We start from the raw sequence: 18195 nt of genomic DNA on the forward strand, positions 1-18195 counted from the left end.
CTGCCACAGAAGGTAGTTGAGGCCAGTTCATTGGCTATATTTAAGAGGGAGTTAGATGTGGCCCTTGTGGCTAAAGGGATCAGGGGGTATGGAGAGAAGGCAGGTACGGGATACTGAGTTGGATGATCAGCCATGATCATATTGAATGGTGGTGCAGGCTCGAAGGGCCGATTGGCCTACTCCTGCACCTATTTTCTATGTTTCTATGAAAGCAAATGGCATGTTGGCCTTCATAATGAGAGGATTTCAGTATAAGAGTAAAGAGGTTCTTCTGCAGTTGTACAGGGCCCTGGGTAAGACCACATCGGGAGTATTTGGTGTACAGTTTTGGTCTCCTAATTTGAGGAAGGACATCCTTGTAATTGAGGCAGTGCAGCGTAGGTTCACGAGAATGATCCCTGGGATGGCGGGACTTGTCATATGAGAAAAGATTGAAAATACTAGGCTTGTATTCACTGGAGTTTAGAAGGATGAGAGGGGATCTTATAGAAACGTATAAAATTATAAAAGGACTGGACAAGCTAGATGCAGGAAAAATGTTCCCAATGTTGGGGGAGTCCAGAACCAGGGGCCACAGTCTAAGAATAAAGTGGAGGCCATTTAAAACTGAGGTGAGAAGGAACTTTATCACCCAGAGACTTGTGGAATTCTCTGCCACAGAGGGCAGTGAAAGCCAAATCACTGGATGGATATAGAGAGAGTTAGATAGAGCTCTGAGGGCTAGCGGACTCAAGGGATATGGGGAGAAGTTGGGCACAGGTTGTGGATGATCAGCCATGATCACAATGAATGGTGGTGCTGGCTCGAAGGGCCGAATGGCCTCCTCCAGCATCTATTTTCTATGTTTCTATGTTTAAGGTGGTAGATGGGTTGCCAATAAAGAGGTTGCTTTACCCTAGATGCCATTGAGTTAGTTCCTTGTGTGTGTTGGTGCTGTGGGACGTAGCGAGTATTCGCGATGTCTAGAAGTGAGGCAGTTGCGCCAGGATCTGTTGCGGTTTGTTCTGCGGACTTTCTGTTATGTGCTAACCAGTCAGTGGAGAGACAATACAATGATTACATTCAAGCCATCCACAGTGTACAGATACATGATAAGGGAATAACGTGAATAACTTTTAGTGCAAGATAAAGTCCGATCAAAGATAGTCCGAGGGTCTCCAATGAGGTAGATACTAGTAGTTCGGGACCGCTCTCTAGTTGGTAAGAGGACGGTTCAGTATCCTGATAACAGCTGGGAAGAAACTGTCCCTGAATTTGGAGGTGTGCGTTTTCACACTTCTGTACTCTTGCCTGGTGGGAGAGGGGAGAAGAGGGAGTGACCGGGGTGAGACTGGGGCTTGATTATGCTGCTGGCCTTGCCGATGGTGGCCATTGGTGGAGCGGGAGCACATGGGCCACTGGCTGGGTGAGGTCACGTGGGGCGCGGGGCGGTGACGTCACCCTTTGTCCCGTGTTTGGGAGTGAGGAGGTTGGCAACCCTACTACTACGGGACAAGGGCGGTCCCGTACGGGATAACTGATTTAGCCCAAAATACGGATGTCCCGGCTAATACGGGGCAGTTGGTAACCCTAGTGGTGAATGACCAAGAGCAATGAGAATGAGTTACTCGTGAGGGTGTAGAGACCTCTGTGGGTCAGACACTGTAAGGAATGCAAGATCCTTCCCAGCCAATCCCTCTACCTTTATCTTTAAAGGGACAAATCCGAATTTGGGCGGCACTGTGGCGCAGTGGTAGAGTTGCTGCCTTACAGCAAATGCAGCGCCAGAGACCGGGGTTCGATCCTGGACTACGGGTACTGTCTGTGCGGAGTTTGTACATTCTCCCCATGACCTGCGTGGGTTTTCTCCAAGATCTATGGGTTCCTCCACACTCCAAAGACATACAGGGTATGTATTTATTCACAAAATGCTGGAGTAACTCAGCAGGTCAGGCAGCATCTCAGGAGAGAAGGACTGGGTGACGTTTCGGGTCGAGACCCTTCTTCAGACTGATGTCAGGGGGGCTGGACAAAGGAAGGATATAGGTGGAGACAGGAGATAGAGGGAGATCTGGGAAGGGGGAGGGGAAGAGAGGGACAGAGAACCTATCTAAAGTTGGAGAAGTGGATGTTCATACCACTGGGCTGCAAGCTGGCCCCAGGCGAAATATGAGGTGCTGTTCCTCCAATTTCCGGTGGGCCTCACTATGGCACTGGAGGAAGCCCATGACAGAAAGGTCAGCCTGGGAATGGGAAGGGGGAGTTGAGTGCTCAGCCACCGGGAGATCAGATTGGTTGCAATAGATGAGGTTGGAGGAGGTGCAGGTTGAACCTCTGTCTCACCTGGAAAGATTGTTTGGGTCCTTGGATAGAGTTGAGGGGGGGAAGTAAAAGGACAGGTGTTGCATCTCCTGCGTTTGCCTGGGAAAGTGCCACTTCATACACTTCATTTTCAATTTCCATCCTGTCCTTAAATATACCTGGACTATCTCCGACATCTCCCTCCCGTTTTCTGGACCTCACCATCTCCATCACAGGAGACAGACTAGTGACGGACATTTACTATAAACCCACTGACTCGCACAGCTATCTGGACTACACTTCTTCCCACCCGGTCTCCTGCAAAAAGTCTATCCCCTACTCCTAATTCCTCCGTCCGGGATGAGGTGTTTCACACTAGGGCGTCAGAGATGTCCTCATTCTTCAGGAAACGGGGCTTCCTCTCTTCCATTATAGATGAGGCTCCCAATAGGGTCTCTTCTACATCCCGCAGCTCTGCTCTTGCTCCCCCTCCCCCCCATTCGTAACAAGGACAGAATCCCCCTCGTCCTCACCTTCCATCCCACCAGCCAGCGTATTCAACAAATCATCCACCAACATTTCCGTCACCTACAACGGGACCCCACTACTGGCCACATCTTCCCATCCCCTCCCCTTTCTGCGTTCCGCAGAGACCGTTCCCTCTGTAACTCCCTGGTCCACTCGTCCCTACCCAAACCACCCCATCCCCGGGCACTTCCCCCTGCAAACGCAAGAGATGCAACACCTGTCCCTTTACTTCCCCCCTCAACTCCATCCAAGGACCCAAACAGTCTTTCCAGGTGAGACAGAGGTTCACCTGCACCTCATCCAACCTCATCTATTGCATCCGCTGCTCTAGATGTCAACTTATTTATATCGGCGAAACCAAGCGCAGGCTCGGCGATCGCTTCGCTGAACACCTGCGCTCGTTCCGCATTAACCAAACTGATCTCCCGGTGGCTGAGCACTTCAACTCCCCCTCCCATTCCCAGTCTGACCTTTCTGTCATGGGCCTCCTCCAGTGCCATAGTGAGGCCCACCGGAAATTGGAGGAACAGCACCTCATATTTCGCCTGGGCAGCTTGCAGCCCGGTGGTATGAACATTGACTTCTACAACTTTAGATAGTTCCTCTGTCCCTCTCTTCCCCTCCCCCTGCCCAGATCTCCCTCTATCTTCCTGTCTCCACCTATATCCTTCCTTCATCATGCCCCCCTGACATCAGTCTGAAGAAGGGTCTCGACCCGAAACGTCGCCCATTCCTTCTCTCCTGAGATGCTGCCTGACCCGCTGAGTTACTCCAGCATTTTGTGAATAAATACTTTCCATTTGTACCAGCATCTGCAGTTATTTTCCTACAGGGTATGTAGGTTAATTGGCTTGGTAAATGTAAAAACTGTCCCTAGCGGATATAGGATAGTGTTAGTGTGCGGGGATCGCTGGTCGGCGCGGACCCGGTGGGCCAAAAGGGCCTGTTTCCGCGCTGTATCTCTAAACTAAACTAAACTAGACAAATTGACATGAACAATCTTTTACAGATTAGAGCCTTTTATGTTCAGATATATTAAAATCTGAATACAAGCCATGGGTGTGGTTTGAGGTGTGTCCATTATCCAGGTGCCGCTGGAAAACCTTAACAGGTCAGGCTGCAACTGTGGCAAATGTTTCAGCATTTGCTGATTTTCATTCACATTTCAAACATCTGCAGTTTGTAAAATGTTTCTCTTAATCTGGATCAATAGTTCAATGGTACGTAATTGCCGCATGTACTTAGAACAGTGAAATTCCTTGTTTCGCAGACAGTTCAGTAAAATCTCACAATGCATAAGCAAGTGCAAGCGGCAGTAATTGTAGTGCAGGAACAGTAGCCTATGTGAACATTGACTTCTCTAACTTCAGATAGTTCCTGCTTTCTCTCTCCATCCCCTCCCCCTTCACAGTTCTCCCACAGGTCTTCCTGTCTCCGACTACATCCTATCTTTGCCCCGCCTCCGTTCTGCAAAGACTGGCCCCTTCACCGCCCACTCCTCCCCAATCACCACTTCACACCTTCTCACAACTTGACTCCAGTGTGCAAAGACTGATCCCTTCACCACTTCACACCTACTCACAGACTGACACCAGTCTGCAAAGACTGGCCCCTTCCCCCCCCCCCCCCCACCATCCCTCTGCAATCACCACTTCACACCCACTTACAGCGTAACTCCAGTCTGCACTGACTGGGCCCTCGTCCACCACCCACCCCCCTCCTTGCTGCCCAACATCAGTCTGGCCACTTCTCCGTCTCCAACAATAGAAATTGCGGAGGCGGAGAGGCTATTCAGGAGACAAAAAAGCCGGAAATCTCCAGGACCGGACAATGTTTCCCCCTCTACCCTCAAGCTCTGTGCCGAACAACTGGCACCGATCTACACAGACATTTCAACCTGTCCCTGCAAACCTGCACTGTCCCTGCCTGCTTCAAGGTCTCCACTATTGTCCCTGGACCCAAAAAGACAAGGATCACTGGTTTTAATGACTACAGGCCTGTCGCACTGACCTCTGTAGTCATGAAGACCTTTGAAGGACGTGCTGGCCCAGCTGAAAAACATCACAAACCCCCTGCTGGACCCCCTGCAGTTTGCATACAGGGCCAATAGATCGGTGGATGACGCAGTCAACCTAGGCCTGCACTTCATCCTCCAGCACCGAGACCACAAGGGGACCTATGCAAGGATTTTGTTTGTGGACTTTAGCTCTCCATTGAACACCATTGTGCCAGAGCTACTACACTCCAAACTCTCCCAGCTGACTGTGCCTGAACCCCTCTGTCAGTGGATCATCAACTTCCTAACGGACAGGAAGCAGCATGTGAGGCTGGGAAAGCACATCTCAGACCCGCAGACCCTCAGCATAGGAGCACCGCAAGGCTGCGTACTCTCCCCTCTCCTTTACTCTCTCTACACCAATGACTGCACCTCCACAGACTCCTCTGTCAAGCTCCTCGTTTGCAGATGACATATCCCTGATTGGACTGATCCAGGATGGGGAGGAATCTGCCTACAGGCGGGAAATGACACAGCTGGCGTCCTGGTGCCATCGCAACAACCTGGAGCTCAATGCTCTCAAGACAGTGGAACTGATTATAGACTTTAGGAGAGTTCCCCCTCCCCTCCCCCCACTCACCATCAACAACACCACAGTCACATCTGTGGAGTAATTTAAGTTCCTTGGAATCATCATCTACCTAAATGGGGGGGGCCACCATCGACTCCACAGTCAAAAAGGCCCAACAGAGGATGTACTTCCTGCGGTAACTGAGAAAACACAATCTGCCACAGGCAATGATGGTCCAATTCTATACTGCTATCATTGAGTCCGTCCTCACCTTCTCCATCATGGTCTGGTTTGGCTCAGCCACCAAGCACGACATTTGGAGGCTGCAACGGATCGTTCGCACAGCTGAGAAGGTTGTTGGCTGCAACCTTCCCCCCATTGACGAACTGTACACTGCAAGGGCCAGGAAGCGAGCGGGCAAGATCATCTCTGACCCCTCTCACCCCGGCCACAAACTCTTTGAAGCACTTCCCTCTGGAAGGCGACTCCGGACTGTCAAAGCAGCCACAGCCGGACATAAAAACAGCTTTTTTCCCCGAGTAGTAGCTCTAACCAAAGTCTGCCGTCACTTTTTGCTCTGGTTTATTTCACTCACATATTTAAACCGTAATGATATATTCTTAATGTTTTTATGTTTTATGCTTATTCTTAATTGTTTACTGTATGTTCGTGTTGTTACTTGCGTGCGGAGCACCAAGGCACATTCCTTGTATGTGTACATACTTGGCCAATAAACTTATTCATTCATTCATTTAAACCAGCATCTGCAGTTCGTTCCTACACATCTGGTTCTGGTTGATTACTGCGCAAACACCTCATAAGTGGTTATCTCGCACAGGTCGGAGTGACTAGGGTAATGATTAAATTTTGAAGTGGTCCTTTTTGACCAAGTTGAGGAGATCTATTTGCTCAATCCCCTTTTTAACCCACTTAACATCGGGAGCAGCACGTGTGTTGGGTGGTAATATATTCCATTCCCTTATTGTCCTTGGGTAAAGGGAATTCTGCTAAACCTCCTCTGCACCGTCTCCAAAGCCTCCACATGCATCCTGTATTGAGGCGACCTGAACTGCACACAATGCTCCAAATGTGGCCTGACCAAAGTTTTGTAAACTGCACCGTGAACTTTGGAGGAAGCCTCAACCATTGCGGTCTAAACTGCAACAGACAATAGGTGCAGGAGGAGGCCATTCGGCCCTTCGAGCCAGCACCGCCATTCAATGTGACCGTTCCTGCCTTCTCCCCATACCCCCTGACTCCGCTATCCTTAAGAGCTCTATCCAGCTCTTTCTTGAATGCATTCAGAGAATTGGCCTCCACTGCCTTCTGAGGCAGAGAATTCCACAGATTCACAACTCTCTGACTGAAAAAGTTTGTCCTCATCTCAGTTCTAAATGGCCGACCCCTTATTCTTAAACTGTGGCCCCTTGTTCTGGACTCCCCCAACATTGGGAACATGTTTCCTGCCTCTAACGTGTCCAACCCCTTAATAATCTTATACGTTTCGATAAGATCTCCCCTCATCCCCCCTGCACCCTGAACTCTGTCTGTCCTCATTTTTATTTTTGTCCTCGATTCTAATTTTTATGTCAGAGGTGCTGCATTGCAAATGCCCAGGAGCAGGGGGGCAGCAGTGCATGCCCTGCACGGTTGCATGGCGATCCCCCCCCCCCCCCCCCGCGCAGCTGCAGTAACAGCCCCGGGAACAAGGGAGCGGCGACCATGTGCCCGCCCGCAGCCTCGCGCATGCGCGGTGACCCCGCGCCCCCCGCTAGAGCGCGCACGTCACGTCACCGCGCCGCCAACCGCCGGCGCGTATGCTCAGTCGCAGCGCCGCGGCCGTCGGGGACGCGCACGCGCCGAGGTCGGGGACGCGCCGCGCCGAGCTGAGCGTCACGTGGTGCGGGCAGCAGGCTACTAGAGGCTGGAGCGGCCATTTTGAGCGGTAGACGCTTCTGGAAGGTAAGCAGGCGGCCGTCCGGAGCGCCGGGCCCACCCTTCACCGCCGCCTGCCGCCCGCCGTCCCCCCGCGGCCCCCCAACTATCCGGGGCAGCGTCCCGACCTCCCCCCGCCGCCCCCACCCATCGGCAGGACCGGACGGTACGGTACGGGACGGGACGGGACGGGCCTCAGCGCGCCAGCTTCAGGCCCAGGCCCAGGCGGCGTTGGCGGGCAGCGCGGGCTCCAGGCCTCAGGCCCCGGCCTCATCCACCCGCTCCGGACCGGACCGGACCGGGCCTCCCCGCGTGCTGTCCCCAACCCTGGGGCCCGCGGGCCGCTGCGCGTGTCCGGGCCGCCCGCTCCCCCCGGGGCCGCGCCTGAACAAAGCAAAGGGCGGGAAGCGGGCCGCGGCCTAGCGCGGGCTCCCACAGCCTGGCTGGGGCTGGCTTTGTTACGGGATGGAGAGGGAGGGCCGCAGGGGGGGGGGGGAGAGAAAGGGAGGGAGGGAGGGAGTTACAGGCCGCCACTCACCACGTGTCCTCCCCCGCAGTTACGAGCCATGGGAGACCAGGGAGAACCTCAAGTCCAATTCAAGGTAAGGAACTGCCGCCCGTCCCCATCCCCCCAATCTCCCCTCCATCCCCCCAATCTCCCCTCCATCCCCTCAATCTCCCCTCCATCCCCCCAATCTCCCCTCCATCCCCTCAATCTCCCCTCCATCCCCTCAATCTCCCCTCCATCCCCCCAATCTCCCCTCCATCCCCTCAATCTCCCCTCCATCCCCTCAATCTCCCCTCCATCCCCTCAATCTCCCCTCCATCCCCTCAATCTCCCCTCCATCCCCTCAATCTCCCCTCCATCCCCTCAATCTCCCCTCCATCCCCCCAATCTCCCCTCCATCCCCCCAATCTCCCCTCCATCCCCTCAATCTCCCCTCCATCCCCTCAATCTCCCCTCCATCCCCTCAATCTCCCCTCCATCCCCTCAATCTCCCCTCCATCCCCTCAATCTCCCCTCCATCCCCTCAATCTCCCCTCCATCCCCTCAATCTCCCCTCCATCCCCTCAATCTCCCCTCCATCCCCTCAATCTCCCCTCCATCCCCTCAATCTCCCCTCCATCCCCTCAATCTCCCCTCCATCCCCTCAATCTCCCCTCCATCCCCTCAATCTCCCCTCCATCCCCTCAATCTCCCCTCCATCCCCTCAATCTCCCCTCCATCCCCTCAATCTCCCCTCCATCCCCTCAATCTCCCCTCCATCCCCTCAATCTCCCCTCCATCCCCTCAATCTCCCCTCCATCCCCTCAATCTCCCCTCCATCCCCTCAATCTCCCCTCCATCCCCTCAATCTCCCCTCCATCCCCTCAATCTCCCCTCCATCCCCCCAATCTCCCCTCCATCCCCTCAATCTCCCCTCCAATCCCCTCAATCTCTCCATCCTCTCCCCTCCATAATCTCTCATCCATCCTCTCCCCTCCATCCTCTCCCTCCCCACCAGTCCCCTCAATCTCCCCTCTCCCCTAACCCCCCACTCCCTCCCCTAATACCACCATCCTCTCCCGTAACCCCTCCATCCTATCTCCTAACCCCGTTGGGCAGAGGCTTCAGGTTGTAATCGGTCCTTGTCCCACTCCCGGAACCCCAGACTTGCATGAACTTGTGGTTTAATTGAGCATCACTCTGACCCTACCCTGTACCAAAACCAGTGCAATATAAAATGTCCAGTCGTTCATAAACTTGTATTTAACTAATATTTTATTTTAACCAGTAAACGTGTATTTTTAATACAAAAGGCGCTTTAAAGCAGATGATGGTAGGTGTATGGAATGAGCTAGCATAGGTAGTTGAGGCAGGTACTATAACAATTTAAAAGACAAGTACAAGGCTATGAAACGTTTAGGAGGGGAGATTGAGGGGATGGGGAGGGGACTAACTTAGATGGGGCAAGTTGGGCTGATTTGCCCGTTTCTGTGTTAGAAGGAGCTACAGATGCTGGTTTAAACCGCAGATAGACACAAAAAGCTGGAGTAACTCAGTGAGACAGGCAGCATCTCTGGAGAGAAGTTCTGACCCTTCTCGTCTCGACCCGAAACATCACCCATTCCTTCTCTCCAGAGATGCTGCCTGTCCTGCTGAGTTACTCCAGTTTTTTGTGTCTACTGTTTCTGTGTTACATGGCTCTATGATTAAGACTAAATGTTTCGGTAAAGTTATTTTTCCATAGCTGGAGAGCTCCTGTGCTAAGGTGTTATTTACTTAGAAGTGTATCCCACAAAATGTTGTATTGCCCCATGAGTTGACCCAGCAGTCCATGTCTTAATCTATAATAATCTTCAAATTGTCTAAAATAAATAGTTCTTTTGGCTCTTAGTTGTGTTTGGGGTTGTTTTTTAGCGAGTAATTGGACTGGGGTGGGAGTACAATTGTTTGATCAGTTTTCCTCCATCTTTGGTCATTTGGATGCAGTTACAATGATGTATTTGTCACTTCATCTGTTTAGGGAATGTCAGATAGTCTTCTCAAATCTGACCTGCCCACATCACTCCTGGGATTGCCATAATATTAACTGGTCATATTAACTAAAATAAATTGGTGAGTGTGGCGTGACAGTTCTTGTGATATGGAATGGAGATAAAAGGCAAAGTATGCCAATGGAGGAATTGATTCCAAAAGGAATAAAGACTATTGTCCCTTTGCCATTAGTGAACGAGTATACGTAACTGCAAGGCAGAAGTCATGTTGAGCTCTACTCTGGGGGATCCAGCAGCAGGAAGATGAGCACTTTCCCCAATGTGGAGACAGGGATGGTTTTTCTTCATAAGTAAAGTCTTGTACTTTCTTGCCTTATTGGTTAAATCTGTTTCACTAAAAAATGCTAACTGAATCATTATTTTTGTAGCTTGTACTTGTTGGAGATGGTGGTACTGGTAAAACTACTTTTGTGAAGCGCCATTTGACTGGTGAATTTGAAAAGAAGTATGTAGGTAAGTGCTTTAAATGACACGGTGCAGGTACCTATTCTGATTCCCTTTCCCCTGACTCAGTCTACAGAACGGTTTCGACACCAAACGTCACCTATTCCTATTCTCCAGAGATGCTGCCTGAGCCTTTTGTGCCTATCTGCTGATTCTTGACAAATCTGTTTCAATTAATCTCACACCTTTCATTGGTGAGGAATTGCCATACTTTCATAAGCGTGGAAATTATTCCGTGACTAAATATTTAATTTGCCCCATTGCCCTTCTAGCAAGCATTCTAGATCAACTTGATGAGGTTTTTAATGTTGCTTATAAATTACCCCCAATCACGAGAGAAGTTGCTGATCCGATCTTGCTGATGTTCACCAATAGTTTGAATAGATATCGGTATGATTGGTGGTCTGAGAATGGCTGCAACTTAAACCTATTGCTCCATGCTGCGTCCTAGTACAGTTGAAACCATGCTTGCTCCATGCTACGCCCTGGTACAGTTTGAACCATGGTTGCGTCCTCGTACAGTTAAGGTCTTGAATCAGTCCTGTGCCCCAGAATTGTCTGCAGATCACTTGCTAGTACTTTACAAAGGTGTTGTACAACCCAGAGCCTCAGACCTGTGGTCCTTTGTAGCAGTTTTCTCTGTTTAAGGCCCCTTCATAACCTCATGCAAGTATATCACCAAGCCTTTTTGTTTCACTTTTTAAATGAAAACATGCTGTTTAATTTATATTGCCTTTTTATTCTGTATTTTTTTTATAGATACAATGATTCTACAAAAAAAATATTCTAAAAGCTGTTTGGACATGTGCATGGATAGGAAATGGTTAGAGGGGTATGGGCCAAATGCAGGCTAATGGGAGGCATGTTCAGCATGGAAGAGCTTGTGCTGTGGGCTTGTTTCCATACATATAAATCAGGGGTAATTGCTTAATATTCTGCATCTGACATGTATCATTACACCAGCCCATGTGGCCCAGGAGTGGATTCTTGCTGCATTCTATGTTTCATTTTCACATCATGCTGGACAATGTCATTTGACAGCTGCCCATTGTCATATTCATCTGGGGACTGGGGTGTTGGAGCTGAGTTGTGGATGTTGGAGTAATGTGTGTGGGATTTCCCGTTGCAGCTACTTTGGGTGTTGAAGTCCACCCACTGGTGTTCCATACTAACAGAGGTGCCATCAGATTTAATGTGTGGGACACTGCTGGACAGGAGAAATTTGGTGGTCTCCGTGATGGCTACTATATTCAAGGTAAGGATTTAAACCCCACAGCTCATGACGGTGGTACTTCTGATTGTATCTGGGGTTCTTACTTGCTATTTCTTTAACAGCTCAATGTGCCATTATCATGTTTGATGTAACTTCGCGGGTGACATACAAGAACGTGCCCAACTGGCATAGAGACTTGGTGCGAGTGTGTGAGAACATCCCCATTGTCCTGTGTGGCAACAAAGTTGACATTAAAGACAGAAAAGTGAAGGCCAAAGCTATCATCTTCCACAGGAAGAAAAACCTTCAGGTACGCCGTTTGTCAATGTTGAGTACATTTGCACATCTGCCAAAGTTGGCAGTGGGTGCTGAGAGAGGGGTCTTACAGCACTGAGCTCTGGCATCTTGTTCACTGTCTGAAATATTTAACATTGTTAGTGGACACTTTGTTTTAGATTCAAACCTTTTCCAAATCCAACCTGAGAGAAGATTGTAGTGTGCCTCTAGGAAGCCATTCACACTGGATTGTGAGGGGTGGGAGTGTGCATTTTGCAAACCTGTGCCCAACTGTTATTTGTACGTTTACTGGGAGTGATTCTAGTTTGGTAAAGATGTAAAGAAAGATTATTCTGGTTACTGTGCTAACTAATTAATCATTTTTTCCGAGTTCATTTGGTGACTGGTTAGCTTTTTGGGTGTGGCCAACAACCCAACAATTTCCACAGCCCGTTAGTTCCATTTCCTTTGCGTGGGTTAAAAGCAACTTCTGAAATGTCCTGCATTTGGGACCAATGCAGTGGTTGGCAGCACTTGTTATCAGGTGAGGCGATGGGGCTCGATGAAGTGCTTCGATTACTGAACTCATGGCATGGTGGGGCAGAGTCAGTGCTGAAACTACCCACTAACACCACTGGATTACAATTGAATCAGAATGACTGCTCTGTCTTTTACGCAGCTGAATGGGTGTGAAGGAGAAGGAAATCTGGGACTTCAGCTGCAAAGCAAGAAGTAGTAGCATTGGAGAGAGTGGGAGATGTTAGCGGCGATGCCGTTTGCATTGTGGGTTGTTCATTAACATTAGGCATCCTAATCCTGTTTTGGCTGTACTCAGCAACAATTCAGAGGGGTGTTTGTAAGTTAAAGCTCTGGTAAAATCCAGTTGCTTCAGTACAGAATATCTGATCAGTGAATCCCTCGTTGAGGCTTTGTTTCGTAAGCGTTTAACATGCTTGGGCAGACTACGTTTTGGAATGCAGGCCTAGTTTAATTGATCTGCCTCCTTAAATTAAAACATTGAGAGATGGAAACCAGTGCATTGTTGAAGTTATTAAATAGATCTGTTGTGTTTGGATGTGATTGTGAGACTTACATTTAATTTGGTTTGAGCATTGGGGCTAAACTAAGTTTGGCGTGTGGCGTGCAATTGCATGGGGAAACCAGTTAATTTATGAATGAACCGGGTGTTGCTTTTTGTATTTAACCATTTACGTTTAGACTTTTCAAATATAATAATGAGACTGTTTTTACATTTAAATTACAACTTGTTGCACTGATTTCAATCTGTCCTAAATCCACGTTTTAATCTGCAGAATGTTCTCTCTCATTGACGTTTGTCGGTGTGGAATGATGCATGTTGCTCCTTACCTTCACACAATTGCTGTAAAATGTTGGCTGTTGTACACTACGCTTGTCTCCTTGCAGTACTATGATATATCTGCCAAAAGCAACTACAACTTTGAGAAGCCCTTCCTGTGGCTGGCCAGGAAACTCATTGGCGATCCCAACTTGGAGTTTGTTGCTATGCCGGCCTTGGCTCCCCCAGAGGTTCAGATGGATCCAGACTTAGCAGCACAATATGAGGAGGATCTCAAGGTACAGTGAACCACACCATGAATGATGAGTTGGGGGGGGGGGGGGGAGTGGCATGTCTTCTGCTTAATCACACTTTACAGTGTTTAATAGATGAGCTGAGGGGGATGTAAAATATTTCTGCACCATGTACACTTTTTGCAGCTCCTTGACAGCTTGATATCTATAAATCCATCTAAGTGGTGGTGCAGATTCTATCCTTGTTTAAACTGTTGAATTGACCAAAGAGATTTACATTGTTAAAAGTAAAATCTAATTGGTCTGATGTTAATTTATCTGCAAGTTTTGTTAAAGTTTGTTTCTTAAAACAGACAACAACATAAACAGTTAAAGGTAAACCAAGCACAGCTTTAATTATCATCAGACGGGAGTGGGGGGATCAGTGCTAAGAGTGTGTGACCAGACTCGGCACTCCCCTTGCTTCCACTCTCAGATACAGCATTTTTATACAGAATTTGCAGCAAGAATGTTTAACACAACATTTCATTCAAATTCAAATTGAGGTGCAATTGCTGTTTCTCAAAAACACCCCGCTACCCTCCATGTGACAATGGCAAATGGCACCGACTAGTTGGTGAGGGTGAATGGCCAATTTAAATCGTGGCATGTTCCCCACTAGCCTCATTTACCATCCAGCGTGGTGTATACCATCCTGCAAACATTGATTTGTTTCCTACTCTCGATAGAGGGACAAACACCTTTGTGTTATCGGGACCCGTACAATATTGACTTCCACTTACACAGCCACTACCCAGGATGACATTATGAAAACAGTAAGCAGCTGGGATCTCTGTAAGATTAAAGGGAATGGGCAAAAGAGGTATCCCTTCCCCACTGGTATGGGGAACGTGGGTACACACCCAGCACTGATATTGCTGTGGAAAGCAAACTCGTAACTGAAGGACAAAAATACATTTTTCTCTCCAGTCCAGACCCTCTGGGCCAGACCCGGAATAGCAAGAAGAATCAACAGTCTCATATTTTATCTTTCAATTTTCCAATACGCTTGCAATCAGTCAGGTGTATCCAGCGAGGGTTGTTTTTGACTTTAACGGTGGTCGGTGTGGTGAGTAGTACTTGGTATGGTCCTTTGCAGCATTCGCCTAACTTCTGATCCCAATTTCGTATCAGCACGTAGTCACCAGGCTGGACCTTTTCTCCTGCATCTCTTGTCAGGCAGCAGCCTCTGGGACTCTTACTTGTAAGTGTAATGCTGACAGAATACAAGTTAGTTGCTGAACATAGGTTATTATCTCATCATTCCGTGTGTGCAAATCTAGGGTTCCTTCATATGGTCTACTAGACGTTCTCAGGGGTTTACCTTGGATAATCTCTGCGGGGGATAACTTTGTTACATTATGGGGAGTTACTCGCATTTCAAACAACGCTAAAGGTAATACCTTAATCCATGTCTGCCCCATTTCTCCCATTAACTTTGTAATCTTATTCTTAAGGACTCCATTGGCTCTCTCAACAATACCTGAAGCTTGGGGGTGATATACACAGTGAAACTGTTGTCTAATGTTAAAATATGCACATCATTCTTTGTTAACAGTTGCAATAAAATGTGGACCATTATCAGAACTTATAACAATAGGCAGCCCGAATCGTGGAATAATTTCTCTTAACAACAATGTCACAGTAGTTTCAGCAGTATTATTAGTGGTTGGTAGAGCTACAATCCACCTACTAAACAAATCCAATATCACTAAGCAATATTTATAGCAATGGGCCCGTGGCATTTCAATAAAATCAATCTGAATACATTCAAACGGCCGTGCTGGCATCAGTATCACCCCATGGGGTACTTTAATAGGTTTGCCTGGGTTGGATTTCTGGCAAATCCTGCATTTGGAGGCTTACTTTAGGGCCCCTGCCAATTTGTTTGGATGCCACCACGTTTCCTTCATCATCCTAGTCATTCCCTCCTTTTCCCCTGTCTTTCCTATCCTCCTCCTCTTCAGATGCTGTTCCCGCACCTGCATCTTCTTGGTCTCGTGCCCTTACTTCTCCCCTGGCTTCCCCTGTTGGAATTTTGGGGTATAAGGGAGCCATTAATGGTGTCTGTATTTCAATAAGAGCATTGGCACCTACTGGTGGGGCATATGGAGGAGGTCTCCTCCATGTGGGACCCTCCTCATCTTCACTAGCAAAGAGGGTTGTTATGCCAGACATAGGGTCTCCGGAGGATTTACTGGTACCAGGTTTTTTATTAACTAATAATTGTTTGGTTCTGAGCTCTTTTTATCAATGCTCCGAGCGCACTCTTTTGTATAAGAAAATAACTACAGATGCTGGTACAAATAGATTTATTCACAAAATGCTGGAGTAACTCAGCAGGACAGGCAGCATCTCGGGAGAGAAGGAATGGGTGACGTTTCGGGTCGAGACCCTTCTTCAGACTAGTTCTTTTTCCTTGCTCCTCTGCCCACTGACACTCTATCTGGAGCACCTTCCATTCTTTCATAGTTCCATCCTTATTTCTCAATCTCCTTCTCACATGCACTATCCATCCAACTCCTCTCTCACATCTCCTCCCTCTTTTCTGCCTCACTCTTCCATTCTTTAATTCTTTTTTTTTCTTTCCTGCATCTTTTCCCCAAATTGACATTTCTGCCTTTTTAACAGTTTCTACAACTGGTCCAGACTCATCACCCAAACGTTTGGTTAACTTATAACTTAATATTCTAGAATCTTTATTATAACATGTGTTGCACGGGCGTTCCCCTGTCACTCTTATCCAAATTATTCCTCATCTTAATTAATGACAAACCTTTGGAGTTTGCTATAGCCAATTGCTGACTACTTTCCCAGTAGCAAAAATCTCTTAATTAACGTTAGGTCTTACCTTCGTTGTCTGTTTCTAAGGATCTCGGCTGAAACCAGGTCAACCTCCTGACGAGGGACCACAGTGTTCCCGGGAGCTTCTTTCTGAGGTCGGTCTCAAGGGGTCCGACTAGAGCTCAATTTTCTCCCCATCCAGTCCCGGTTACTCTCAGCCTCTTACTCAGTCATCTGTTGTTGGTCCCAGCGAGATCCTGCCGACTACGGCAATGTTAAAGTTTGTTTCTTAAAACAGACGATAACAGTTAACGGTAAAGCAAGCACAGCTTTAATTATCGTCAGACGGGAGTGGGGGGGATCAGTGCTAAGGGTGTACAACCATACTCAGCACTCCCCTTGCTTCCACTCAAAGATGCAGCATTTCAATACAGAATTTGCCGCAAGAATGTTTAACACATTTCCTTCAAATTAATAACATTGTTTCCTGCCCAATATTTTTTATCACTACTGTTATAAAATGTTTCACACAAAGTCACTAGTCAAAGGTAAGGATCCTTATTATACCACAGAAGGCCATGTTTGCACAATTCCACAATCGGTCAGCAATTAACTACATCCCACTCTCAGCGGAAACATTGTTCTCATCATTCCAAGACGTCCTCCCCAAGCAATTGGGGGATGTACTATCAGCCTGGCTGGTGTACAAGGTTTAGGAGTTGTACCCTGCCAGGTGCAATATTGCAAACATCAGCTATTCAGAGTTCAGGCTTTTTATTCATTCTACCATTTTATTATGGTCAAGCATCTCATCGTGCAAAGTTAAAGCCATTAACTCTGTTTGTTTTGCCAAACTGTCTTTTTCAAAAAAAATCCTGATACTGTATACTGCTACAGGTTACATTGAAGAATCATAGTTGACTTTTCATTGTAAAATGAATTGGGTGCAAATTTGGGAGCTGGCTTGTGGACATTGGGAGCTGGCTAGAGCACATTGCCAATGTTAGAGAATTTGAATGGTGTTACTGTTTGTGCCATTATTCTTTACGTGTACAAAGTGTCCCGTGGACTGTATTTTAACTAAAATGTCTGCTTTTACTTTCACGTTGCAGGCTGCTCAAAGCACTGCATTGCCAGATGAAGACGATGACCTGTGAATTCGAGGCTGGAGTCGAACACAGCAGCCTAGTTTTATAGGTAGCTGTCCTGTGATGCAGTGTTTGTCCGTTAATTAGCTGAACAGAGCTTAAGTGCTTATAATCTTTAGGGAGACTAAAGTTGAAATTGGAAGTGAATGCTGTGCAGTATGACCATATTCTTCACACCTAGACCTGTGTACCTGATACTGAAACTCTTCATAAACTGCAACATTTTAGTGTATGCATAATTTAATTTATGATACTAGTAAAATCACAATACATCGTTTCAAGTTGTATCTTATGTCATTCTTACTTTTTGTTAACTTTTGGTTTAGATCATAAAGTTGTGATCTTAATAAAGTTGTATTCCAAATGGCTCCGTGAATCGTGGCATTAAAGTGCTCAGCATTGCTTCCAAAATACATTGTTTTAAACCTGTATTTCATTAACCACCCTAGTCATGCTTGCAGCCATTGCAGTGGCTGTGTGTTTTGGGGGGAAGAACTGACTTTCCATGAAGGAAATGTGAAAGCCCACAAGGGGCTGTTGGAACTACCAGCCATGTTTTCAGGAAGAAGCTGATGAATGGAAGTGTGGGTGTGAGGCAGGGTTGTGTAGCTCTGGCATGGCAGAATCTGGCTAATTGAGGAAGTGTATGAAGGGGGTGCTTGCTGTAGGCTTCAACTTCTGTAATTCTATCATGTTAGCAGCACAGGTGCTTGCTGTGTGACCTTGTGTAGTAGTGGATTGCAAATGCTGATGGTATGCATAGATGGGCTTGGAATGTCATAAAACCCTTCAAATAAATCCTGGGAAGTTTATATTCAACTTCTGATGGAGGGGGCTAGCTAGAGTGAATGCACCCAGAGTAAAGAGATCAAGAACTAAAGGACAGATTTTG

At 47.7% G+C, this 18195-nt stretch overlaps 1 protein-coding gene across 1 annotated transcript; it reads left to right on the top strand.

The window, feature by feature from the left end:
• The first annotated feature begins 7232 nt into the window (after positions 1-7232).
• On the top strand, positions 7233-17716 carry ran (RAN, member RAS oncogene family). The gene is made up of 7 exons (XM_078421229.1): positions 7233-7337; positions 7868-7912; positions 10217-10301; positions 11422-11547; positions 11628-11815; positions 13207-13377; positions 17268-17716. The coding sequence occupies exons 2-7, from the start codon at positions 7877-7879 to the stop codon at positions 17310-17312; spliced, it is 651 nt and encodes a 216-aa protein (XP_078277355.1). The 5' UTR covers positions 7233-7337; positions 7868-7876; the 3' UTR covers positions 17313-17716.
• Positions 17717-18195: the final 479 nt, after the last annotated feature.

This window comes from Rhinoraja longicauda, chromosome 25 (assembly GCF_053455715.1).
Source record: "Rhinoraja longicauda isolate Sanriku21f chromosome 25, sRhiLon1.1, whole genome shotgun sequence".
Taxonomy (NCBI): Eukaryota; Metazoa; Chordata; class Chondrichthyes; order Rajiformes; family Arhynchobatidae; genus Rhinoraja; species Rhinoraja longicauda.